The sequence below is a fragment of the Epargyreus clarus genome, unplaced genomic scaffold (assembly GCF_041222505.1).
Source record: "Epargyreus clarus isolate Ecla_fem2 unplaced genomic scaffold, WU_Ecla_fem_2.2 ptg000026l, whole genome shotgun sequence".
Taxonomy (NCBI): Eukaryota; Metazoa; Arthropoda; class Insecta; order Lepidoptera; family Hesperiidae; genus Epargyreus; species Epargyreus clarus.
Window position 1 is genome coordinate 328,330 of NW_027332233.1, and position 27,972 is coordinate 356,301.

Here is a 27,972-nt window from a genome sequence, read left to right on the forward strand (position 1 = left end):
ACAAAGCTGATATTTAATAACAGTCTTGGAAGGTAGGAGTAATTTGTTATACACATTCAATATTATGTAACACATCCTTCAATCATCAATGAATCATAAAGTCAAATACAGTGTTTGTAGTCAAATACAGTCAAAAACACAAAAAGTGTAAAACATTATACAGCAAATGCAGTAAAATAAAGTAAAATTACAGTATATCTCAGTAGATAATTACTCAGGAGATGCCCTGATATTACAGTTAATTAAAGTGCATCTGGTAACCCTGCTCCTAAGGGCTAAGTTTTCGCCTCATAAAACCTGCAAGCACACATGCCCTTCAACCAAATCGAAACAATTGATTTACACCAGAAATAAGGCATGGCAACAGGTTGCAAGATAATGAATTTAATTGTAACCGCAATTTCCTTATTGACTACAGCACGTAAAATTGTAATTTGACGATTCGCTGAGCACATTGTTAGCAATGAGATTGACATTAATCCTTGAATCAACACAAATCAATGCGCTTGGCATTAGACATTTTGTCGTAGTAGAGCTAATACTGCGTCTGTGTTCGTTTGTCTGTGAGCTGTGTTCTATTCTGAACATATGAATAGTCCAAAATTTGTCTTCAGGTGCGATGAAAAATCTTTTGTAGTTCTAAGAAAATATGATAAAGGATATTCTTCAATGAACGTAGAATCCAATTCGAAATCCAATGTGTAAATGTATGTATAGGATCTGACCCAGATTTGAGGTATAGAAAACGATACAGTCGCCCTGAGATAGGATGTCTATCCAATTAAGGCGGGTTAACGATGTTCACATTGTATACAAGTAGGGCACTATTGTAAGAGATCTACTTATAGCTGGATGAAGAAGACATAGGTTTTAGAGGCTAAGTACGCTACCAGTGCATATCCAGCAGTAAGTAGTTGCTGAAACTCGGCCTCTCAATCCGAGGATTCGAATTTAAAAAACCAGGCCAGGCACCTTTGATTTTTCAAAAATGTATGTGCGTATTAAAAATAAATTGTCACTTTCTACAACGACGATAAAGATATAAACTTATACACCCGACACATCTTTGTAATAAAATTCTGAAAGGTTCTCAAGGTTCAATTTGGCAACCACGGCCTAAATTCTCATCTCCCTTTAAGAAGACACCCATGCTCAGCAGTAAGACGATAGCAAGTTGACGTGACGGTATACAGCAGCATACGACGAATAATTTATAAACAGATATAAAACTTACTTAACATAGGGTGAACTACAAAAACACAATTTTACCACATTTCCAGAAGTTCACACTAAAACAATAGATACCAATTGCATTGTTCCGTATGTTAACGTTCATATAAGTTTCTGCAGAATGACGCTAACGTAACTCCATTTACATTCGAATGTCGGCACACACGATGAAGTGTATAACTTTCCGCGCGACCATGCATGAATTAAGTGAAGTTAATGAAAACATTGTTAGAAAACCAACTCTACTGTATTTAAAGTCAGAATTATCGTTAAATGCCAGGAAACTTCATTTTAATTGATGACACTGACCACATGAGACTTTCTATTACGCCCATTATTAATAATCAATCTATCCAACGTTTTACCTACCTATGATTGACATTTGACTTTACTTTTGACTTACAACATACTAGACATTTTTAAATTTCAATCTGTGGTAGGTAAGATTTGGATGAATTGATTATCATTAGCTAGGTAATAGATGCTCTACATTCGATTTCGTTTAGGCGAAAATGAATGATGTATTCAGATATTTTTATTTGAATTACTTTTTCTGCTATACTTGCTAGTGTGGAAGAATGAATGTGAGGCGTTTAATAAAAATTGTCTGAACATGACACATTAAGTAGAATGACGAGTCGTGTAGCGGTCATCATACCGGTCTGACACGCGAGGCCATTAAATCTCCAGACGGGCAGACACCTATATTATAATGAATATGGATTTCTGTTCTGTGTGACCATTCGACTCATGTATTTGCACGGTACTCACGATAATAAGAATGTAGAAAATGTTCTTTGTTATTATTTCAATTGAGACCACCAGTTCTGAATTTTGGATTTCTGTCTTCTCACTTTGGGACTACAAAAAACTCTTCAGGGAAAACTATCTAGCGCTTGGTTTATTGTCGATGGAAGAGTTCCGCTTTGTTAAGAATTCAAATTTAAAGCTTCCCTACATTATTCAGTAAGCCTTTTCCAAAGTTGAAGCCTAAGATTATCCCGTTTACTTTTGTTCTTGATTTGATATCTTCTTAGATCAGAAAAAAATGCTAATACTAAATCGATTCTGAAAATAACCTTAAGTATCTTTATATTTTCATTTTTATGGTACTTATCCTAATAAAACATATAAAATAGCAGCCAAACATGAAATTGAAAGATGAAGTAAATTGAATAATGATAAAAAAAAACCTTATTACTGCGCTGAGTACTCGATCTTTTATTAAAAAGGATCTTTCAACTCTAGAGAGTGCATATGCCCTGATAAATTGGCGTAGTTGGAATGGAAATTTCGTTCCGATTCCATTTGTCTGTTAGCAAGTGTGCATTCCGATTGCAGCACGGATCGCTATCGTAAAATATCAGCTGATGCGGCGCGTCCAATAAGCAGTGAGTTTGACAAATAACGCTGTGACGGTAACAACTTTACGATTTTGCGATTAGTTCTATCACTAAATAGGGTTACTGATCTTTATGTCGTGGTAAATAAAGATGAAATAGCTTAGCTAAGATGATTTTTGACAACAAGTGCAACAACCAAAAATCCGGTATGTTACCAGCATTGCGTAGTTGAATAGTAGTAGTAAGTGCAATCGCATTCCATTGGTATTTATTGTGGAGAAGTAGGTGCGTCCGTAGTGGTAGTACTCGTAAATTATTTACGTTAAAAATAATCCCATAAAGAATCTACTTTGAATATTACAAATGTTACATAGCCGTAACTAACTCCACATAATAAGTAGGAAAGAAGTCTACGATGATGACGATTCTACAAGTGTGCTATGGTGGGGCTAAGTTGGAACATCAAATTTACTTATCTACACCCTTTCTTCTTTTATCTAAAATTTTACAAAAGTTAAATTTAAAAAAATAAAAGAAGGGAGAAAGATTGCCAAGAATCCCTATACGAAGAGTTATTGTCTAAGTTTGACGAAAAATTCGTTTCAATTTGTATTTTGGGTAACGTGAATTCCATTTGCAACAGCAACTCCTGTCTGAAGTAATAGATACGAATCTTTTGCGTCTAAATTTATTTTATAAATCAAGTTCAAATTACACTTTTTACATTTGGAAAGTAATAATGTTTATAAAAGTGATTTTTCACCCTTTATATTAGCTTCAACTGTATATTTAGTTTTAAAATGCTTTTCACTTTTAAATCGAATGTTTGCGTTTAAGAAGCAAAATAAAATATATGAAATATATTTCATTAAATTTGAAGGGGAAATCCATTATAACTATGTGGCACCAATTAATCAATATTATTTTTCGACAATTATTTGTAAATTCTTTAGAAAATATTTAGCAAGCACGTAATTACTAAGCTAATCCGCGAGTTGGTCAATCTAGCTCGATCTAGATTCAGGTGTCCAGATTTAGGATTTGCAACGAAATGCGTCTAGAATTGTGTCATCGACTAGCTTAATGTATTGTCTATTTATATTGGATGGCAGATATACCTGTCACTGTTACATTTGATCTGTTCATTTACGAGCCAGTTTCAATGCTCAATGTTTACCTGAAAGTAATTATTTTAAATTACGATCATAATCAACATTACCTAAATTTATATTAAGCTCGATATTCTTAAATATATAACCGTGCACTTTCGCGAAACTTCGCGAAAAAATTGTGTTAATAAGTTTTAATTATTTACGATTCAAAAAGTTGTCAACATCAGCATACGATTACGCTACACAACAAAATTATTTCCACAACACAAAAAATAGTTTGCTACACTGGTTTTAGATTTTAAAATGTTTGTCGCTTGAGAGAACGCCATGATTGCAAAAAGTATCAAGTTTGTCATCTTCCTTAGCGAAGAGTTAGTCAGAGCCCGAGGTTCTTATTGCCGGGACGCTGGAGTTTTATTGATATTGTGACCCGACGGCGACTGCTCAAACTGTCATCTCCACCTTCAATTTTCAATCCTAAAACATTTACTTTGAGCTCAAACTCACTTGCTGAGATTTTTAAAATCAGTGTAAGTTGTAACAACGAGAATGCGACTCTATGGCGAAGAGTTACGGTGGGTGTTCGCTTGGGGAATTTTGGCAAGGATCGGAACAGGGTATAAAGTGATTCGAAATAAGATAGATTATCGCGCAGTCGTCTGGCGGTAAACGGCTGAAGCCGGGTCGGTAACCGGCCCGCTTCAGGAACTTGTTTATTTTACACTAAAAAACATTTTATAGCCAATTTAGACGTTCTTTTAGGCACGTTAACATAATTAAACGGTTAAACTGACGTAAGGAATTACGGCTAAAGTAAATAAGGTGATAACGGCCCTATTGTGTTGACTAAGTGCCCTGAATGGAATCTTTTATTATATTTTTTATGCTCGGGAGGTGAGAAAACAAACGAATAACAATTCATTTAGGTTTATGTTCTACCAAAAGTTGTTTTATTTAATACTTCCTCTCGACTTTGTTGTCGATATTTCTTTGTTGTGTAAGTTTAGGAAATCGGAAGGGATTTCTATGAAACTTTTACTATTAAATTGAAGTATCAAACAAGTAGGTATTATTTATTTATATTACATTTATATGCTTAACAAACATTACAGATACATGTCCAATGCGTTTGTTTAGCCGGAAAGAGTTTGCCGACCGTACTACGAAATACGGCAGGTGTTGAGAAAAACATGTCAAAGTTGGGAATTGAAATCAAAATACCATTGAGTAACTCAGTATGCAGCCTACCAGATGACAAATGGGTAACTATCTGATAAAATCTATTTTATCATAGATTTTATCATGTTGTTGAGTTGTTGTATGCTAAATAGTAATAAACGTGAGAAATAAGTTTGAAGACTTCCACTTCGTTTAATTATAAACATAAGTGATGATTCCGAAACAATTACCATTTTTTAAGAGCTTGAAACGACGCAAGTAACTTCAATGACAGGTATAATTTCAAAACGTAGGTACTAATAATAGTTCATCGCGCAAACAAGGTAACTATGAAACGGGAGTAGACAGAAGGAACCCTTTAATATATCTTCCGAAAACAATTAAGGCCGGAACAAACAAATAAATAAATGAGAGTTGCCCTTAGCTCTGATAAGCATTAAAATTAATATGAATTTCGATTTTCGTTTCTCATAACTTTGTGAACAAACAAGAAAATAAATTGTTTTCGATATTCATACTCGATATATTTCATATTATGTTAATATGTTTTACGAAATATTATATACATTGATGTTCACTGGATATTCTTATGTAAAAAATTTGCTCATTGAAGTTTTGAATATTTTACTTATGTTTCTTAAAATATATACTTAATATTTATAGAATTTATGGACTGTTTATATTGGTTATGGGTAACTTAACAGCTGTAACTGTAGCTGTACAGGGTTAATTAACAGTGTTATTAACTTTCGGAAACATCCAGTAAACAATACATCACATTTCCATTACAAAATAAATTATATACTAAAAATAAATGTTACACAATCCCCATCAGACACATTTGCGCGTAATAATGATATTAAAGAAATTTCGTGAAAATACGTGAACAGGTAGACCAATGAGATTTATTCGCAATTTGACGTAAATCGCCCGCCTCTGATTCGCAATTCATATTTGCCGGCGTGACGTTTATAACGCTATTAAGGCCGCCGCGTGACGAGTGGCGACACTCACGACTATAGCTATGTTTACGTACTATTCGACCGATATGCTAATAACTAGCTTTGTGGCTTTCCCCGCGTATTCAATTTCACTGTTCATTATCGCAATAGTCTCTGCTGGGTATTATTAAACATACGAGTAACATATCAAGAAAGTGTACCCTACTTGGGTCATCCTTTGTTACGACAGTTTGTTGTTCGTACATTGTCTATACTAATATTATAAAGAGGAAAACTTTGTTTGTTTGATTGTAATGAATAGGCTCAAAAACTACTGGAGCGATTTTAAAAATTCTTTCACCATTCGAAAGCTACATTATGTAAGTAACATAGGCTACATTTTATATGAAATATATTTGATAAATAGATTTTGAGGCGGTACAAAGTTTGCCGGGTCAGCTAGTTTATAATATAGAACTTGCAAACGAGCATACAATGCACCTCATGGTAAGTGGCTACTTCCGCCCATGGACGTCTGTAAACAACCCTAGATAAAATAATAGTCCTACCTGAGTTGGGTCACAGATTCGTTACGTTACTATGTTTGCCCAACTTAACATCGTTTGGTATGTGTCATATCAAAAGTATGTATAATACCTGTATAATTTTGGTATATTAAATTGCATGAGTGATAAAAATAACAAGAAAATTTAATTAGGTCATTACTGTTCTGAAATTCTAAGTATAATTGATAAAAGTATGTAAATGAACAAGACAAGGTTAAGATAACGAGATGACAGTCATGCTTAATGTAAATATGTGAACTAGTACTTTACAATAAAAACAAAAACCCGACGGTATATAAAATAATTAATTGAAAAGGGAATTGATGTAGCCTATGTTCTTAGGCACCTCGTATGTTAAGATTCGTCAAGCCGTTTGGGTTGCATAGCATGTTAAGGAATGAGACATACATACGCTCAAATAATATTACTCTCTACAGATTGGTCAAAAGAAGAATGACAAAAGGGGGTGATAAACGGTTGTTTTGATTCTCGGTCAACTCTTTATTCGTTCTCGTGTTCTGTATAGCAAGTCTTACAGGATTTCCCCATTTTCTTGTAGGCGTGAAGATAGCTGAATATTTCACTTCGGTTCCACGCGCCGTCCGCGCCCTTTCAGCGTCTCATAAATCGTGATCTTCTTAAAATTCGTCTCCGAGACAGCCGCGAGAGAAATGGGCGGCGGCGGGAAATGTAGCGATAAGGTGAAGTGATGTGTTGGAGATTTTATTTTAAAATTTATTACAGTTCTTGTGTTCTTCGTTGGAGTAGGATTAACAGTAAAATATACCAAAGTGATACCAGCAAGAATGGTTGATAAGATTGTTGCATTTTTTGGTGTATTGGAAGGAAAGTTATATGTCTGTCTTCAATCTGATGATCGGGGTGGATGTTTTATTTTGGATGTCGCCGGTTATTAATATTATCTGATTTTCACGTCATAATGTATATTATACGACTATAGTATCTAATGAATGGAAAGTTAAAAGCAACTTATACAGGCAGTCTAAAGATTGGTCAATGCAGCCACCGAGGGTCCTTCTGTATACACACATATACATAGTGGAAAATATTTTTTTGCAAATAATCATTAAAATTAGATTCACTGTAAAATCATTGCATTATGATCGGGAATTCAGCGAATTCCCATATTCATATGACTTATTTTACAGTAAACACGGTGAAAGAATTTTTATTTCATCTCTAACAATATTTGTCGACAAAAATAGTCACATGTCAGGGAACGAAACAAACATGTTTTACTTAGAGCTAGTATTATCTGGAGGCACGGCAGTGCCTCCGCCAAGTCGAGCTTATCTTTGTATCGCTTTTTCGGAATATTTCTAGTGAAATTATTTAACATGCATAAATATTATTCAGAATTCATCAATTTTCGTACCTACAATAGTGAATTATTTTGCTATTGTACTATTATAGTAACAATATTTTATTTCCACATCACTAGACTATTGCTTATTGAATAAACAATTTTTAAATCCAATTTTGACTTTGAAATGGTTGCATTTCAAAATCTTGTAGCAAATCATCTGAAATCTAAATTAAACAATATCGAATTCATATATTCTCCAATCTGAAACTGAATTTATGTGCTAGCGATAGCAATAAATCAAGACTCTTTGATAGAGGTACCTCGAAGCTCAGACGAGTATTGGCAGTCCCACTAGATGTAATGAGGAGAGTTCCGTCTATCTTGCGAGATAAGAATTGATGGTTCCTCGGTAAACGTTATGAACCATAAAATAATATTTCAATTTATGTTCCAATATAGTTTCATTAAAATTATTGATATATTTTGAATATTGCAATTGATTGGGATATTGCCAGTATCTCTGCTCGAAAACAGGTAGCAGAAAAAAACATTAATAAATTTTAAGTATGTAATGTGTTACGTTAGAACAAGTCACTATTTTCCGACTATTGTCTATGACATCAAATAGGCCGTCTTTAATTATCTTTATCTAATAAAATATGTAAACAGTGTAGTTATAGTTTCTATTATTTATCAATACTACAAAATTCTAACTAAACTATTATTGACTGAATTGAAACCGTTCCTGATATTACTCCATAGTTGAGAATTCGGCGAAAAGCAATCTAAACAATGAGGATGTTATTACAGTTTCAATATATTTTGGTACACAGATATTCTGTTTGATATAAAATGTTTTTTTTCAGCTCTTTGTTATTTAGTTACAAGTCATGGGATTTTCAGGTATTTTTTCGAAAAGGTCGAAAAACACGAAGAAATTACACAATACGGTAAAAATTACAAATAAGTATGACATTGTATTTGTTTTTCGTATTATTTTACTTAGATCTATCTTATTTATCTTCAGCAAGTTAAAAGGAAATATATGGCTGTGATCGTAATAACGCTACCTTCTCGACATAAAAACTGGCATGTTGTTAGTTTATGACTTTATCTTATTCCGTTCTCAATATTCAATCTATATTTTTACATAGTAAGGATTAAACTTTGACAAAATATTGGATCTTGAATGTTTTGTCTCTATTTGAGTAGCTAAATATTGGCTCCAACATAGATATATTATACTAAAGTAGGATAATATATCTATGGGCTCCAATGTTTTATCTACCAAAATTCAACGTTTAACAATTGCTTCCTACGAGACATTGTCAAATTTAAATATTTGATAGGCAAAAAATATTTATAACGAGCGTTTTGGTCACAGATTTTTATCTATCGCTAACTATTGGAAATACTAATTTATCAAATGCGATGCTAATTTTTTTAAATAATACTGGAACCGTCGAAGTAAGAATAAATAATAAAAGACGGACCCACTAGGTTTCTTGGCGGATCTTGTTAATTAAAATCGCGTTCCGAACCGGAAATCAAGAAAAAATATTGAAACTAAACATTTGTGAGTGTCTCGAAGACTATAATAAATATTTCATCTCTCAGTATAATATTTGTCTGTCTAGCAAGCTTTGTTCTGGTCTGAAGAATAGGGCAAATTATATAGAAGTAGCACATGAATCAATCTATTAAGTATGTATCAAATAGAATCCGCTTAGATTTTGATGTTACCCATAACATTGTAACTTTATTTTACCCACTATAGTCTGGATTTCTGGGGAGTCAAATGTAAAGCAGATAAATTGAATTACCTATCATCAAACTTTCGGAATAAAAAGAGATTTTTGTGAAAAATACTTTTATTTTAAAAGACTCATCGTATTTTCGTTCACCCTTTAAGCAAGTGATATATAATTTCTAACGCGCATGTAACTTTGAAGCTTTTGGTTCAGGCGTACGGCTCCTTTAACATTTTTTTCGGTAAATATTTAAAGTCTAAAATATTAAAATCGCAGACATCTTTGAAACAAAAATCAGAGCGAATTAACGCCACGTACTCCCATAGACGCGTGTATAAAAACAAAACAACATTGAATATTCATAACCACGTCTTACATTTACCTTATCACATTACTTCTTGACGCGTACCTTCGCGAATGTCTCGAGTCTCGACGTATTTTAAGTAGATGGCAATTTATGGGACGCTGAAAGGTCGGACGGTGCGTGATGAAATATGCGTCTGCCACTCGCCGGAAGTTTACGCATTTTACAATAAATCTTCTGCTACGCGGGATCATTTTTACGAAATGGAAGATAAAAGAAGCGTCTTGCATTCATAGAACTACTTTAGAATTTACATAAATCATTATTTATGTCTATTTCTGCGGAGTTTAAACCCAGCATCCGCGTGGCAATACGGCAATACGTGTCAATACGATTGCCGTGCCTCGTGGTCATAACCTCGTCTTCGTGTATCACTTCACCATGCTACCTAAATGTGAATTCATAGAGGACATCTCGCGCACTGCAGTATAATTAAGAGCGTCATATGTCCGAGTTTAGCCAGGCAGAAAGGACACAGGACGACTTACATTCAAAACAAAAACTGTCTCGTATCTCTCTGCGTCTAACGTCGCTTCTACTTAGCCTGCTCTTAAGTAGTTTTACTAGTTAATTAAGTCTCGTGTACCTATATCACTCGCTCAACATACTGTTAAGTTGCTTATGGCGACACAATAGCGTTCAAAGGAAGGTAATCCCTACAAATGGCTTTGAACAGGAACATGTTGCGGTCGCCTGTCTGTCAGTGTCTCTCAATCTAAATAGAATTTAAACTTGGAATTAGTTAACGTTGTTATTATTAACATAGGTACTCGTATTATATGTTACGTAATAGTTTTGTCGAAACACTTGAACAGCTTTAATCATATTATAATAATATTCAATTGCTTAGTGTGTAGTGTTAGATGAAATTACATTTTATATAAAGAAAGTAAAAAGAAAATGTATTAATTAGATACTAAAATATTAAGTTTATAGCGGCGTGCGCCTAGGATTGGAAGCTTGAACCTTCCGATTCACAGCCGAAGTGAAGTCCACAAGATTTTCATTGTTCAATATAATTTATAAGGATAAAGTAACCTTATGCCTAAGGACATTCTAGTCACCTTATGTAAACGCCTTAAAAATATCAATGATAATTTCGTCGTTTGCGACGAACAAAATGTTATCATAACATTTTTTCCGACATGAAGAAATCATGATCTCGCTTCATTTAATTCATAAACTGATCGAGCTCTGAAATTTACTTTGTTCTAACGCAAATGTGATGGATTTCCGGTTGATAAATCAGCGTAACCACACATTTATCCTGAATGGGAGCTGATGAGCACAAATTTTGGTGAATGTGCTTCAATGCACACATTTATATTATTTGGTTTACGACAGCGCTAAAATATTCAAACGAAATTATGGGTAATTTTAAAGAACACGAAAAAAAAAGGCGACAACTCTATTCAGAAACGAATTTTATAAGTATTTTACATATTTCGTAAAATAAAGATAAAGATGACGAAATAATAAAAAGTGCTGAATTTTACTTAAGAATGTCATGAAAGGAGATTACGGGATACGCAGGACACAAGTTAAATTGCTCTCCCCAGGGCAGAGCCCAATAGTTCTCCACCAAGCGCTGAGGACGGCCACCGGGGGGGGTTTTAGTGCGGTAAAAATCCCACATAACCCGGCGTCGCTCCCTATGGCGTCGGGTACCTTTTGAAGGTTGCGCCTCGTGGAAAAAAGGACACAAGGTATAAGTAGCAGTGTCTTCATAAAAAAGCATAACCCAGTGTATGTACTCTCTCTTTCATTTAGGGAAGTTCTGTATTTATGTTATCACTTATATAAGCAGGCACAATAAATAACTTATACGAGAACAAATATTTCACAATATTAAATATTTCACAATATTTGTGGTAATTGACGAAAGCAATTTAAATGTGAAACCTAGTAAAATATTACGTCAAAGAGATTCATTAGAAGTACTCGTATATTCCACATACAGAAAATTAGAACTAAATTACTGCTGTATCGTATACCGCTAATACCAATCTCAGTTTCACAGAATCCTTTATGGGAATAAGGGTTACCTTTTATTTACGTTTTCTGGAACAAACAAGCTCGTGTGCTATTTACTATAGCTTTTAAACATTTATAATCCCCTTTGGGCATGAAAGGTGCAGTGAGGTGGATTTCATTCCTTGGAGCGATATAACAGAATCCTGATAGTAGCAACATACTAATTGTGTGTGTATATGTGCTTACGAATTGTATAAGAGTAGTTCTAGTAATCATAAAATAATACACGATAATGCTGTACCATAACATTGACTCTATAGTCAGAAAGATGGCTTAATTTGTCCACCCTTATCTGATTTACAGCGTAAAACATTTGCCTACCCCTGCTGTTTTGATTTGCTCGATGCGGCAAACACGGTAGACTTATACGACTCATGTAGTAGGTGTACCCCGCATCCGTAGACTATCCTAGGTTTAGGTTAGAACTTCATTCGTATTACGAGTTGATTATAGATATGGACGGTGTACAACATACTCGGTTTGATAAAAAAAATAATGCGAATGTTTGCATGTGCGCGTGTAAAAAATATTGTGATTATCAAATAAGTCTTATTTCTCTTTTGAATTTAGTAATGAAACACGATCCAATCCCATCTTAAAGGGGAACAAACGCTTGCAATTTAGTATCCACTAAATTTGTGTACGTAATTGTGCATTGGAGGCAATGGGCCACAAAAGTTCACGGCGGATTTACGACGCGAATTCTATTAGGCGGCCCATCGCGGCAACCGTTTCGGGTAGAGCCCCATGAGATCAAATTTTCAACTTACTAGCTCTATATAATAGAATCAGAGGGCAAAAAGATGTTTCATTTTTATATGAAACCGACTCTATTAAGATTTGAATTGATGACCAACTGGCTGTGCAGAGGGACAGAAGCACGACTGATCCTATAAGGGTTCTTTTTTATTTTTCGTACAGAATCCTAAAAACTATTTAAAAAGTGTAAGGTCAATTATCCTAATACTAATTAGGAATCTTATACTAATTATATTAATACGAGTAATAGTTAGGCGTTCCTAAGTACTGACAGAGCATTATAAAATAAAACAGAAGTTTAAAGTTAATAAGTAACTTTATCTAACGTAAGTGAATCTAACGAATCATGTAATCCTTAAATCTGTTGAATATTTGACAAAGTCTCTCGGACTATATCTCTCTTTGTATTACTATCTACATAATCCCCGTCTAATTTACATAGGCTCTTATACTGATACTGTTATATTCCCAGATGAATCAGCGTTATTTAAAATATTTATAAACGTGTGACATTTGGAGTAATATTATATTACCACTGTAATTTCTTATATGAATGTTGTAATGAACAATGAGTTATATATATATATATATATATATATATATATATATATATATATATAGAACTCCGGGATCTCCGAGGGAACACAACCGGAGTCCTCCAAGCGCAATGCCCCGATCGGGCTCTACCCTGGGGGACTACTTTTGGCTCCTCCCACACCATCTGGTGTTTACGACGGTATGCGACCACACATACCGTCGTCCTTCCCGGGGTTACTTGCTGGACGGTTCGAGCTCCCACTCTTGCCACCCGCAACCCCGGAAGCCCCCTTTTAGTCGCCTCTTACGACAGGCAGGGGATACCGTAGCCCTATTCTATTCCCGAGACTACAGGGACACCGCGCCGGGGGGCGCTATCTACGCCTTCGGCGTCTCCTTCTCCGCGCGGGATTAGCGCGCTCCCTGGCCCGTTCGGCGTCCTCTTTTGCGAGCATAACGCGGTCGCAGAACGCGACCACGCTATCCCACGCTTCGCCAGAACGGACCATTGCCGCAACAACAGTCTCCGGGGAGAGGTCCGGCCCTATATTCTGCACCAGGATCTGCCGCTCGGGTTGCCACGCTGGGCAGTCCTCGAGGGTGTAGCAGCGCCTAACACTGCTGTTATTAAGCAGAAATAGGTGTGGCGGTGGTGCCGCCGGAGTCGAACCAAAAAGGGTTCTACCACCTTCAGTAAATTAAATTGAAAATATGAACCGTAAACCCTAACGTATTTTTGAAAAGTTGTTAGTTTACCTAATGCGATCACATATTAAGTCAAGCAATGCTTATACGCACTTCTATATAGGCACCTCGCCCATTTTTAAATTGGAGCAAAGTACCTCCCCGCTCAAACTATAAGTACAGGACTTTGAATTTCATTGTTTTAGATAGGCCTGTACGTGACAGCTGTTCCGAACCTTTGTGCTTAATTAATTCATGTCATTAAGCAGATAATAACGTAAACCTTGCAAATATTATCAACAAATAAGCGGATATTCCACATGTTACCCCAATTAACGAACAACTAAAACGCGATCAGCTGAACTTATTGGCGGTATCGTCGACGCCACTGACATACATGCTTATACAAATTTTAATTAAAGTTGTCATTTAATAAGTTTATCGTATAGAAGCATTGATATACTACTAATAAAGACGTATTAGTAGTATATCGATGTATAGAAGTTTTAAAGGCGAAGTCCAAGTGTAGTCTTAAATATTGACATTAAGAAATCACTGCGGTTTATGGAACCTATATTTATTTTACTTAATGTGCAGTGTTTTACTGAATCTGTGTCCAGGGAATTATACGACTGTAGTAGAAGTTTCGGATAACTAAATATATTTAATGTTAGGTAATTTTATTTTAATAAGCGTTCAAAACTTACTATGTTTCACTATTGCCTACACTATTGCCTACTAAAGAAATAAAGATGTACCTAAACCATAGATATAGGTAGCGAAGGGAAAAAATCTAAGTCTATGACCTAAACTTGCCCTAATGTCAATTCAATATTTTTGACATTTATCTTTTTCACAGTGTAATAAATTAGTCATCTACATCAAATTGATATATTAAATGTTACAAAATCTAATCAAAGCGTTTCTTTATTTCAGATCTCTCCATGATGAGGCTCCTGCCAGCAATTAGCAGGTAACTTACATTTTGATGAGTTTGACACTTAGCATAATTTATAGGAACATGGCTGTTGAAAAGCTAATTAACTTCTAAAGTCATAAATAAAAGCGAACTTCATAAGTCCGGTAGTTGAAATACAAAACATCGAGATCGAAGACATCGTGGCCAAACTTAAGTAGATTAGTAGTAGGTTCGAAATGTTTCCGCATTACTTAGAGGAAATGCTCGTGCGAAGATATTTATTTTCTACCTAATAAAAGTAGGTAACGAGAGTGCAGCGATACTAAGTGGTCATTGAAGCTTATCTGTAGTCTTATGTAGTGGTGTGTAAAGTGTGAATTAAACTAAGCAGCATATAGGGGATTTTTAACTTAAGTAGTATTTTGTTAAAATGCTTCAGATTTTGACACGCTTTTATTAGCTTGGGTTGTATGTATGTACGCTTGTATATATGTATGTAGGAATCTTTGACTTTGAGTTTTACCCACTTTGAACGGTCCGATTAATTTAAAATTTTGAACAATTATCAAGAACCGATGACAATACAAGATATAAATAATTTTATCCCATTCTCCTCATCACGATTGTCAGGTATCAGGATTAACGATTTTCCTTGTGCGATTTTAGCGTGATTTTTAGTTTTTAAACTATATTTTTTTATACAAAAATACTTGTGAAATTAATTACAAATATTTAATAGCACTTTTGCTTACTTAAATTAAAATAAAACGCAAATTAAGTAAAGTTCAAATTTTAAAAAAAAGCCGATGATTTGATTTTTCTCAAAAATAGCTACCCGACTTTTCATTACATTCTATATTTTTCAAGTAAATTACATCCATGGGCATTTAATGTTACCTGTCTTAACTGGGCTTCTCCTTTCTTACAGCACTATATAAACAGTGGGATAGGAACCTAATGCCGTGGACAAATAAACAAACAAAACAATATATTTTCGCCGCATTTGGTTTACGTAATTGATATTTCGACAACGAATAAAGCAAAGTATCAAAACTGGATTTATTATTGGTTTACTCTAACAACTGACTGTTTACGAACTCAATACATAACGTTATGCACACTTATCAATGGAATTAAATGGTTTGTTTTTTACTTTTTTTTTATAACATAGGAGTAGCAGACGAGCATGCAGTTCACCTGATGGTAAGTGGCTACTGCCGCCCATGGACATCTGTAATCAACCCCAGATAGGATTAGATATTCCTACCTGAGGTTGGCCACAGATGCGCCGCTACCCTTGAGGACTAAGCTGGAACGCCTCGGAAAAATCTGCCTCCCTTACCACACCCCTCAAAGCGAAACACAGCAGCGCCTAACACTGCTGTTATTAGGTAGAAATAGGTGTGGCAGTGGTGCTGCCGGAGTCGAACCACAAAGGGTTCTTCCACCTTCAAGCCTTCAACCTACTTTAATTAAACTTACGACATATTAGAATATTTAAACTTGTAGGTATATTTACCTATTTCCCAACAGTTGTGTGTTGAACAGTGTCAAAATCACTTATTATGAAATTACAAACTTATTTATCAAACTGTTATAAATTTTCAGTTTTCCAGCTAAGCTAATAAATCCAGACAATGAGATTTGGATTAATTAGTACAGTTTTAATTACGAGACGAGTCCAAGTAAGTTGATCTCAAACGGTAATCGTAGATGCGAACGAAGCCGATCTTATCGGTTACCTCACAAAGCCCTTCTGGAAAACTTTCAGTACTTTGATTCAGTTCTTCGACTTCAGAAATATGTACTAAACCAACATTTATTTCAATTATTTTTTTACTTTGTAGTGACATAGAAGTCGGTTGTATTCTTTTGTTTAAAAATTTTTTTCACCCTTTTTAGTGATGATATACTAACATTTATATTAATACAATATAAAATTGTATAAACGTGATCATGAATGAAGGTAAGGTCTGAATTTACATTGATTGAAACCGCCCGCTAGCAAGGCGCTGGCGCGCCCTGCTCGCTTAGTTTTATATTGTCTTATATGTACCAACCTAACCTAACTAAATAGTCAATGATGAACTGGCTTTGCAATTTCATTAGAACCTACACCAAATATCTTCAAACACAACTCAATTATTCCCATCGGTTGAGGAGTTATATATTTTGTCTCCGAGCCACATTATCAGATCCTTAAATAGTCAATGATGAACTGGCTTTGTAATTTCATTAGAACCTACCCCAAATATCTTCAAACACAACTCAGTTATTCCCATCAGTTGAGGAGTTACATATTTTGTCTCCGAGCCACATTAACAGACACTTAAATAGTCAATGATGAACTGGCTTTGTAATTTCATTAGAACCTACGCCAAATATCTTCAAACACAACTCAATTATTCCCATCGGTTGAGGAGTTACATATTTTGACTCCAAGCCACATTATCAGACCCTTAAATAGTCATTGATGAACTGGTTTTGCAATTTCATTAGAACCTACACCAAATATCTTCAAACAAAACTCAATTATACCCATCGGTTGAGGAGTTACATATTTTGTCTACAGAACCCACTCTGATCCTCGTCATATTTAAAATGGACCAACTTGTAGCAATTGTCCACACACGAAATTAAAGGCATTAAAATAGGTTCATAAACGGCGAAGTTATGGCTATTATATTTACATGGGTGGAGGAGTTCCTCTCATTTTCTCCAGAACCCATCGATGGATCCTAACCATATTTAAATGGGACCAACTTCCAGCTCGTCTCTATACAATAAGAATTATTAAAATCGGTCCACTAACGGCGGAGTAATTCGTGTACATACATAGAAAAAAAAAACCGGTTGAATTGATAACCACCTCCTTTTTTAAAGTCGGTTTAAAATCATAGACAAGTATTTAAATACATAATACACACAATTATTTCTATGTTGTCGTTATTTCAAACTACTATATTTTTTTTAGACTTGCGTCATGACATAAAACACGTGTTTTGACTCATCTTTATATTAGCTTAACCAATAAAGAGGGCACGTAGAATTTCTGCATAAAATAAAAAAAAAAAACACCAAAATGGAACACCAAAACGGAAAAAAATATAAACTATATAAGCGTAAGCAGATTTCGTTTACACACGTTACACGAGAAACATTTACACACGTTACACAAACTTTACACGTATTAAAATAGAAATCACAATACAAACTTGTGATAAATAAGTCAACAACTTTAAGTCGTACAACAATTATTTATGGCATATAATAAGTTCGGTGTTGGTACATATTTTTGAAGAAATAGGACAGAAAAGTAAAATTAGATTATGAAAATGGTTTCACTTAATTAAGGAAAAGTTGAAGCCTGTTGAATTTGGATCCTGCACTAATTTCGGTGTTGTTCCGTTTTAAGTGTATAACTTTGGGGCGTTCTTCAAACTTCCTTTCATTCATGTTAAATTCATTTTCCATTTACTTACTTACTTACGTTTAAATATTTTTCTCTTATTACAGATACAGATTAAATTGTGGAATTTTTTCACACCTATGAATGTTTTGTATCATTTCCGTAACTTCAACACATAGTTATAAAGATCACGTAAATCAAAGAGATTAACAAGTAGATATATTAACAGCATAATTATGTTGCTTAAATTTATTTAATTTTCCTGTAAACCACGTCTAAAGCTAAATATTGTATATTTAGTCTTTACAAATTTTACACACCTAAAAATATTTTGTTGAAAATATTATTGTGCGGTACACACAGGCCTGCCTAGCCTTCGTAACGATGTAGTGAACTGTACGAATATGTATATAATTGTAAGAAGATACTATACTATTAGATAGAATTGTAAGTAGATGTACACAATCGGAGATAAAACCAACTAACCTTGCCTGCCAAGTCGATCTGCAGACTCGAATCGTATCAGGTGATATGCACGGCGCTGTCACTGAGCTCCAAGAAGTAGGCATGGCCTTGTCTTCCTGAAGAGTAGTCACTATCACACTTCACAAGGCACACGCAGTAGCACGGCAAGTCCACGTGGAGAACCCATCTAGAAGTTGACAAAGACAACAATTATTTACTATAAAGTAGTTTCTGTGTGTTAATATTTATTCACGTAGTAAAATCTGTACAGATGATAAATATCATAAGCCTAATCATACGGATATAAATAAATAGAGGTTATCAATTGTAACTTTAATAAATTAACTTTAATTTGAAGGTGGTGGAACCCTTTATGGTTTGAATCCGACGGCACCACGTATTTCTAATTCATAACTCATAACAGCCGTGTTAAGCTATGCTGTGTTCTGGTTTGAAGGGTGTAGTAAAGGAGATATATTTTTCCGAGGCGTTCCAGCTTCGTCCTCAGGGGTAGTGGCGCATCTGAGGCCAACCTCAGGTAGAAATATCGAATCCTAGCTGGGGTTTATTATTGATGTTCATGGTTACGTAGTAACTATTTATTAATCTGTGTCCATGGGTGGCAGCAGCCACTTACCATAAGGTGGACTGCATGCTCGTCTGCTCCTCCTATATTATAGACGAGCTTTTGCCCGCGGCTTCGCTCGCGCTACGAAGTAATATTTTCATCCCCTATTTTATCCCCTTGGGGGTAGAATTTATCAAAATCCTTTCTTAGCGGATACCTACGTCATAACATCTACCTGCATGCCAAATTTCAGCCCCTCTGATCACCCAGCTGATCACTACGTCAGTCAGTCACCTTTGAGTTATATATATTTAGATAAAAGAAAATCGATCTACGTTGCTCTAATTCACGCAAAATTGCGACTACCTGCTTAATCGCAGTGTTGGATATTGATACTTTTTGTAAACCAAAAATAGAATGCTGTAGAAAAACTCTGTTTTGAATTTAGAAAATATGTCATCGGTATTCTTGCTGTAGCTTTCACACAGAAGGGTCGCGAAGCACTGAATATACTATTAAACTCTGCTATTTCCTAGTTTTCTTTCACGAAGAAGCAGCAAATATAATAATTAAAAAAGTATAATAGCCAAAAAGTTGTGTACAGCCATTGTCAGCATAAAATAATAGGGTCGTCGAAATCTTTACGGTGCGTCTAAATCCGTTCGTCATAACAGACGTGGGCCAGCGTTGATGAAGGCCCAAACATTCTATTTCGCTCCAGCGCTCACCAATCACTCCAGTGTAAACATGGGAAGTATGCGAGGTGTAGATCAGAACGCGGTGCTACAGGCGGAGCGTGAAGCGGGGCGGGCAACGCAGGTTTCGGGTGGATTGTCCCATGGACAGTAAAGATTTTTAATAAGTTCAGCAAAGGAGCACGCCGTATATCTGATGTTCACCACCCATGTACATCTGAAATCAATCCCCGATAAAATTAGAGTCCTATCTGAGATGCGTTGCTACCTCTGAGAATTAATTTCGATACTCTCGTGCGTTTATCACTTACGCTTTACTGTATATGTAATAACTGTAACATACATACATACTTCATATATCATTAGTATAGAATAACGATAAAATTTTTTTTTGGGATCTTAGACTGATTGCTTCGTGGCATATACTCGTAAATCTATGAAATATTTGGACGTTGAGAAAATATAACTATTGGCAATATAATTATGCCGCATTATAAGTACCAATTATTATAATAACTTAAATACCTGCTTAAATACGAAACGCTCATTTACCAAACGAATAATTATAACCTGCGAAGAAACCCATTATACAATAAAACAACAATTTTCATAAATCATATTTTATTTGCATACAGAAATATTTTTTACATGAAATTGTATAATCGCTACCCTAGTATACTGGTTTCTATTGTGACGTACACAATATACACTCATATACTCATCGTTTCACACCAACATGCAATCGATCTTTCAAAGCACATGTTGCTCGTATTAAATGAAAATGGCATCTTGTATTGTTCCAGATCGATGATGATGAGCCAGTGACAGCCGAGGGATCGAGTTTTGGTGGTGCGACACAAGATGTAAGGTACGAAAAATGTTTTGATAGACTCACGAATGAATGTTGTGTTTACAAATGTTTTCCACTTCCAAATTAATCTAAAATTGATATAATAAATAAATAAACGCTCTCTACACTCACAGCCCCACACTAGGATTCCCTGTGTCGTGGATGCCATGGACACACAGAGACAAATACACAAACACCCAGACCCAGAAACAGAAATCTAAATTCATCATTTAGATATCAGTCTGGCCGGGGATCGAACCCGGGACCCTTTGCGCGTCAGACCGGTATGGTGGCCGCTCCGCCACGCGGGTCGATATTTTGTTCAAATTGGCTTTAACTCGGGTGATTTTCCTGCCGCGCGTGTGTGCACACACGCGTGCCGTCCACAAGCGTTTCACTTGCATCCTATCGGTTGTGACTGTTCGGTTTGGACTGCAGTGTGGTCCATGTGTGCGAGTAGACGCGTGTGAAGACGTAAACACGCGCACACAGTCTCTTTGCAACTCGTATGCATGTGCGTATAAAAATATAATGCTAATTGCACGCATGTAGGCCACGCGTGCGAGCATAAACACAATCAACAAGAAAATCACTCATAGGTGGCATTAAATAATATAAATATATCATTTTGACGACAAAGTATTTCTTTTCCTGAAATAGAATAAAAAGGAAAAGTAATAAAACAATATCCAATATTGCTACATAAAAACCATTTGTCATACAGATAACAACTTGAACTACTACTCGCGAGTTTTGTTATTTCTTGAACCGAAGAGGTATTCAAAGAAAAACTTTATTTCTTTCATTAATATTGTTGTACCAAAAACCTTTGATCTCTTGCGTAATATATTCTCAATTTATGTTATTTTAATTTTCAGATAAACATCGTCTTTGAGAACAACTTTCTTCGAGATAACGTTATTTGCAAACATGGAGATGGAGGAAGTGGAAATGTATGGAAACGGCAACTACACGTACGATGATAACGTTACGTTCAACAGCACTTACGAGAACTGTCCGAATATTAATCTGCCAGTTGTATACATCGTCACGCAGATCTTGTACGCGTTGGTATGCGTCGTTGGACTCCTGGGGAACACACTTGTGATCTACGTCGTACTGCGCTATTCGAAAATGCAAACGGTCACCAACATGTACATAGTTAACCTCGCAATAGCCGACGAATGCTTCCTAATTGGAATACCGTTTCTAATCATAACGATGTCCCTGCGCGCTTGGCCCTTTGGAAGATTTATGTGCAAGGCCTACATGATATCGACGGGCATAAATCAATTCACGAGTAGTATCTTCCTTTGCATCATGAGCGCCGATAGGTACATAGCGGTGTGCCACCCGATAGCGGCGCCTCGACTGCGAACCCCGTTCGTGTCACGCGTGGTCTCTGCCGCCGCCTGGACCGCGTCCGTGTTAGTCATGACTCCCATATTTATGTATACGACATTGATAGAAACTGATAATGGGCTGTCCTGTAATATCGTGTGGCCCGAACGGGAATTCAACAAAGGCCAAACATCGTTCATACTTTATTCCTTTGCTCTTGGTTTTGCTGCACCTCTGACTCTCATCTTCGTCTTTTACTGCCTCGTAATTAGAAAATTGAAAACTGTAGGACCGAAGAACAAATCTAAGGAGAAAAAGCGCTCACATAGAAAAGTCACAAAGTTAGTTTTAACTGTGATTGCTGTTTACGTGTTGTGTTGGCTACCGTATTGGGCATTCCAAGTGGCCCTGATTTATTCTCCGCCAACAGCTTGTGCTAGCCGAATTACAATTACCGTTTTCCTCGTCGCAGCCTGCTTCAGCTACAGCAACTCTGCCATGAATCCGATTCTATACGCCTTTTTGTCGGACAACTTCAAGAAGAGTTTCCTAAAGGCATGTACTTGCGCTGCTGGGAAGGATGTGAATGCGACGTTGCACGTTGAGAACAGTGTGATACCGAGGAAGAAAGGCGGTGGCGTCGCCCGGGCGCAAGCACGGAATGCAGAGACAAGGGGATTGACTGCTCCACCAGGTGTGGGTGGGTCGCGATCGGAAGCTTCCACAGCGATGACGTCACGATCGGCCGCCGTCAGCGAGGCGTTCCCGATGGACGCGAGGCCTGGAGCCCTGGCGCCCCTGATAGCTCCAAACGGCCTGTCACACACGAAGCTCTGAGTGCGGGCTTCGCGCCGACGCCGCGAGCCCTCCAGCGCCGTGCTAGAAGAAGACACGCTTATCGTGTCCATAGATTAGTGTTAAAGACTGCAGTGTCATGTGTCTGACAACTGCCGGAGACACGAGCCCTGTCTCCGCAGTTGTCGGTGAGCCCGCCAGATCGACTCCAGTTATCTCTGCCGAGAGTGTTGTTAGTGTATACGAGTGCTCGTCTGTATAAAGTATCTTATCGATGTGTGTCCGTTGTTTGATAGCAGGCATATATGGAGTTTTTCGGCCTAGGGTTGTAACGATGAATTTATTAAGTCTAGGTAGTTTTTTATCGCATAGCGAATAATTAAAATATTAATATTTGTATACCATTAATTAATTATGCTGTAAAAATGTACATATCGTGTAAATATTCACACAATTGTCATAATGTCAAAGTTGGAATATAATTAATTCGTCATTATTTGTTGTTTTATTACAAAAAACTCTTTAGTAAATATACTTTAATTTGATATTAAAATCTGTCGCTGATTTCAAAACATGTTACTGCTTAAAGGGTTCTTATATTTAATATGGTAGGGATAAAGTGTGAAAAAGTATCAATACCCGAACCATGGCAACTTAGTTCTCAGTGGTAGCTACACATCCTAATTAAGAATCCGACAGTATTTGGAGTTGATTACAGATGCCTACGAGCGGTAGTGATAATCAAGAAACGGGTGGGTAAAGTTTTTAATGTTAGGAATTCCTGGAATAAACAAAAGTAATAAAAAAATCTCTAGTTGTTTGGTGGCACATCACCGAGCCAGCTTCATAGTAGAACGCTAACAATAGAAATAGTGTTAATACAGTGTTTACGAATAATGTCTGATTTATATAGACTCTAACGATGAACAAGATAACATATACGATAGTATAAGAGTGAAGAAAATAGCAAGAACGATTTATTTGTTTAGCCTATGTAGTCATATTCTTAGAAAACACTTCGATACATAATTAATCAAACTTTTTGGCCACGCGGAAGTTTCCAGGTTTAATTCCCGGACAAAAAATTGATCATTCCTATGTTACTTTTTTGAGTGGGTTGAAGCATCTAACTGTAATTATGGAGCTTTACTAGTAAATTTAATCACAAAAGCTCATACAAACTTATTCATGTCAGGAATCAAACGGACTACTATCGGCGTTTGATCGGCGTACTATCCATGACTGTACTGCGCCACTCGATACTCAATCATCAGATATTATTTCAGTAAACAAAGCTTCCGTAGGCTTAAATTTAAATTACTAAACCATCCATTGTCCCCAATGTCCCCTAAGGTCATAAACAACACAACGTGACCCACACCGAGCCGGTTATACCAATGCCGCCCAGGAGGACCAGCGTCGGTATACCCGGATTACATCCGATAATCCCGAGAATAGCCAGCCTCACCGGATTTGCATATGCATGAGTTTACCAATAATTGCACATAAATATGCAAAACGGGGAGACATGAGACATGTTGGGTTCGTCTTTAAATCTTTATCAATATTATTTCTATCAGATTCTTCCAAGTTACTACGTTTATTAAAGTTAGAAAAGATAAAAAAATATAATTTTAATTTACTACTCACGAATCTAATCTTCAGTGGACTATAATGTCTTAAAAAAGGTCAAAAGAACAGACCATCTATAAATCTCATACAATATACTTATTTTATTCTTCAAACCAGTACCCTTACCATGAATTTTTACGTTTTGACAAATATGAATGTTTTTCCCATTTAATTTCCAATTACCGCTCCTACCGGATTGAATCAGAAGTATAATGTCAGTAAAGTAACATTAAATGTTTACATAATAAACATAATAATGGATTGAGTAAACGTAACGTAAAATTGTGGGATGTTTTGAAAACTCATGGTAAGGGTACTGACCACAATAGTAATTTTGACTGCCACGCCATGTCTTACACTTTCAATCTGTGGATATAATCAGGGCCTTACAGAATCAAATTCTCTCAATTCGAGTACTCCAAACATTAGACAAGATCGGACGCTGATGTAATATAAATTAGAATTATAAATTACTGCTGTAAATAACTCATTCAGTTGCCTCATTCAATTTGGGCGGGTGTTCGAATAACAATATGTTTTAATTTCCTAAAACACCAAGCAGTGACATACGAATAGTACAAGAACCGCCAACTTTATGTCGGCAAGTTAATTATTATAAGTGCAAAAATAGGGCGTTATATAGATGAACTGTTACATATTATGTATTATTATTTGGTACATGAGACGTACGTTTTGTGATTTCCCTTGACGTTTTTCACTCATATCCGCTTTTGTATGTATGATATTGAAACCGGAATAAAATATTCCATTATGCCTCTGCGTACTTATCTGACTGCACCAGATAATAGGAAAATGTTTATCTGAGGGTAATATGGACCATCTATCTGAATAAATAAATAAATAAACGCTTTCAACACACACAGCCCCACACTTGGATTCCCTATATCGTGAGTGTCATGGACACACGCATAGACGAATACACAAACACCCAGAGCAGATATCTAAATGCATCGTTCAAAAATATGGCTGGCCGGGGAGCGAACCCCGTGTAGAGATTAGGACTACATGAGGAAACACTTTTTTGTAAAGCAATAATCCTATCGATAAGGAAAACGGGCCTGCTAATGGAAAGTACTTTCAGTCGCATGGTCAAAGGTTCCCCATGCTTCACTGACTTTAAGGGATAGCTATTTTTGTACCGTTTATTAAAAGGTCTTTTCATGCACTCTGAGTTTACTTTAGCTTTATATTAAGGATGGAATAAATCGTGATGTACCTTTAGTCAATATGGACAAAACTTCATCCGTAATTAAATAAAAAGTTACTCGATCAAACACTTCTTCGGAGCACTTATTATTATTTTATCACTCAGAGGGAGCCTCTGTTCCTTATCGAATAATTTTAGCATAATATTGTTGGCAAAAGAGTTGATGTGTTGTGAAGGCAGTGTGTCCGTAACATAATTAAGAAGGACGGCTGTCTTCGCAGGGGATGGGGCGCAATTGGTTAAGTAGGTCGGGCGCCGATCGGGATTGAAATATTGTTTGCACAGATAAAGGGTCCTGTAACAGTATTTTATTAGAACAAATTAAATTCTGTTTTCTTAGGACTGGAAGGTGAATAAATTCATAAATTAAACATTTGTATTTTGCAATACCCACAGACCTATATTTAAACAAATACAGGTCTGTGGCAATACCATTATTATTAATATTAATGTGAAAAATAGTGGAAAAAATACAATGGATTCACAAGAACACGCATGAAACCGAAAGGCACGGAGGGAGCGGACCATTTATTTTACAAAAAAACTTATAAAAATATTAACCGTATTTTTTGCTTTACTGTAGTCACATAAAGACGCAGACATTTCTCAAATCGCCAAACTTGCATATGAGGAGACAATCTTAGTCTTCAAGAGCTGAAGGTATTTGCGATTGGCTCCAGGTATTTTGTAGGGAGGTAGTCAAAGATGTCCATGAGAAGTAACAATGGCAATAACGCTAATACTCACACTCACACTAATGTGTTCTATTCAGAAGAGCGAGTAATCCCTAGTCCTCCTGGTAACTCTTACACAACGAAAAAAAAGTGTTGAGATTTTTAAACTAAATGAAAAATATTATGCAACATTGTTTACTACAGTTGTAAAGGGTCAAAATTTGATGAAATGTGTGTATAGGTACTTTGGAAAACTTAATCTGTTCATCTACTTTTGGAGCTGGCAGTACCTTTAGAGGTACAGAGGCCATAAACTCTTTTTCTAGTTCCAACTATTAATGTTGGGATTTCTGTTAATTTAGAAATGGAAAAGCAATTATGTCTTACTGACTATTCTGGTAATTTCAGCGACAAACGTATTCAAGACTTTAATATAACATTTTAATGAAAATTAGAAAACCCTTTAATGAAATGAAATAAACTCTTATACGAATTCAAGTAATTTATAAATCAAGGGCATTTAAATCAAGGGCAAGAGCACTTGTTTGCCATTAACATTCAATTATTTTGTAAAGTAAAGAGTTCACAGACTTTTAAATACGTTTCGCAAGTAAAGCACTTTTAAATAAATAGCTTAGCAATTCTAAAATTCGATAATTTTCAGTACCTGCCATAGACGCTAAATCATCAAATCAAAAGAGTCCCGAAATCGGAAGTCAATCTGCCCTCGACACTCGAATTACAAAAGACATTTTAATTTCTCCCCCGCGACCTGATTCAATTAATAATCGCTAAACAGGCGTTAATTTCGTCAGATATCATCAGACCCCGAACAAGGACTTTAGAAACGTTCATAAAGTTTTAATTGATTTAATTTCGTGCAAATCCTTGACGATATTCTCGTCTCCCCATTTTTCGGTAGCTGTCTCATTACCGACGTATCCATGGACGATATTATCGCTTCATACATATACACAACGCAAACATACTTGCACAGGGAATACGCGTGTAAACTTATTAGATTGCTTTTTGCTTTTGTTTATAGCCTTTTCATTGTTTAATTCACTCGCTACTCGTATATCTTTAACGTTCGAACAAGTACTTAAAACGATCTTGATTTTAACGCTGATAAACATTACGTTTATTCCCTTTTAGTGGGCCTTCGATAGTAGGCAGAACTTCACAACCCGTCTTTCATAATTATACTTAAAGACGTTTTTAATTGTTTAGGACTAATTTTTACTACTACATTTGATGTACTATAGTTGATAACGTGATGATTATTTTAGTGTTCACTACACCTTTTTTGCCTAATCACAGCATTGTTAAGTACTGCGGTTTTTTGTTTTATTGGACAAATTGGGGCAATGACTCTTACTGAATCATTCTAACTTAACATTCAACAAAAATCACGAAGCAGACTTATTTGAGGTGTAACCCCTTATCTTACATTACCGGCTTATTTGCTCTTGTAAGTTCATAAATAAACTTACATTACATAAACATTTTCCTTTAACACCATAAGTACTAACCAGTATGACATATACATATTAGTAAAATGCCTACTGG

The 27,972-nt window shown here is 35.8% G+C and overlaps 1 protein-coding gene across 3 annotated transcripts in view; it reads left to right on the plus strand.

The window, feature by feature from the left end:
- NGR-A1 (neuropeptide receptor A1) overlaps nt 1-23,365 on the plus strand; it is a 143,232-nt gene extending 119,867 nt beyond the window's left edge. For all 3 annotated transcript variants that reach the window (XM_073087834.1, XM_073087833.1, XM_073087835.1), the window contains 3 exons: nt 14,764-14,800; nt 20,687-20,751; nt 21,612-23,365. In XM_073087834.1, coding sequence (XP_072943935.1) covers nt 21,664-22,911 — 1,248 coding nt within the window. In that variant the 5' untranslated portion in view covers nt 14,764-14,800; nt 20,687-20,751; nt 21,612-21,663 and the 3' untranslated portion in view covers nt 22,912-23,365. The remainder of the gene's footprint in view (nt 1-14,763; nt 14,801-20,686; nt 20,752-21,611) is intronic.
- The last annotated feature ends 4,607 nt before the right edge of the window (nt 23,366-27,972 follow it).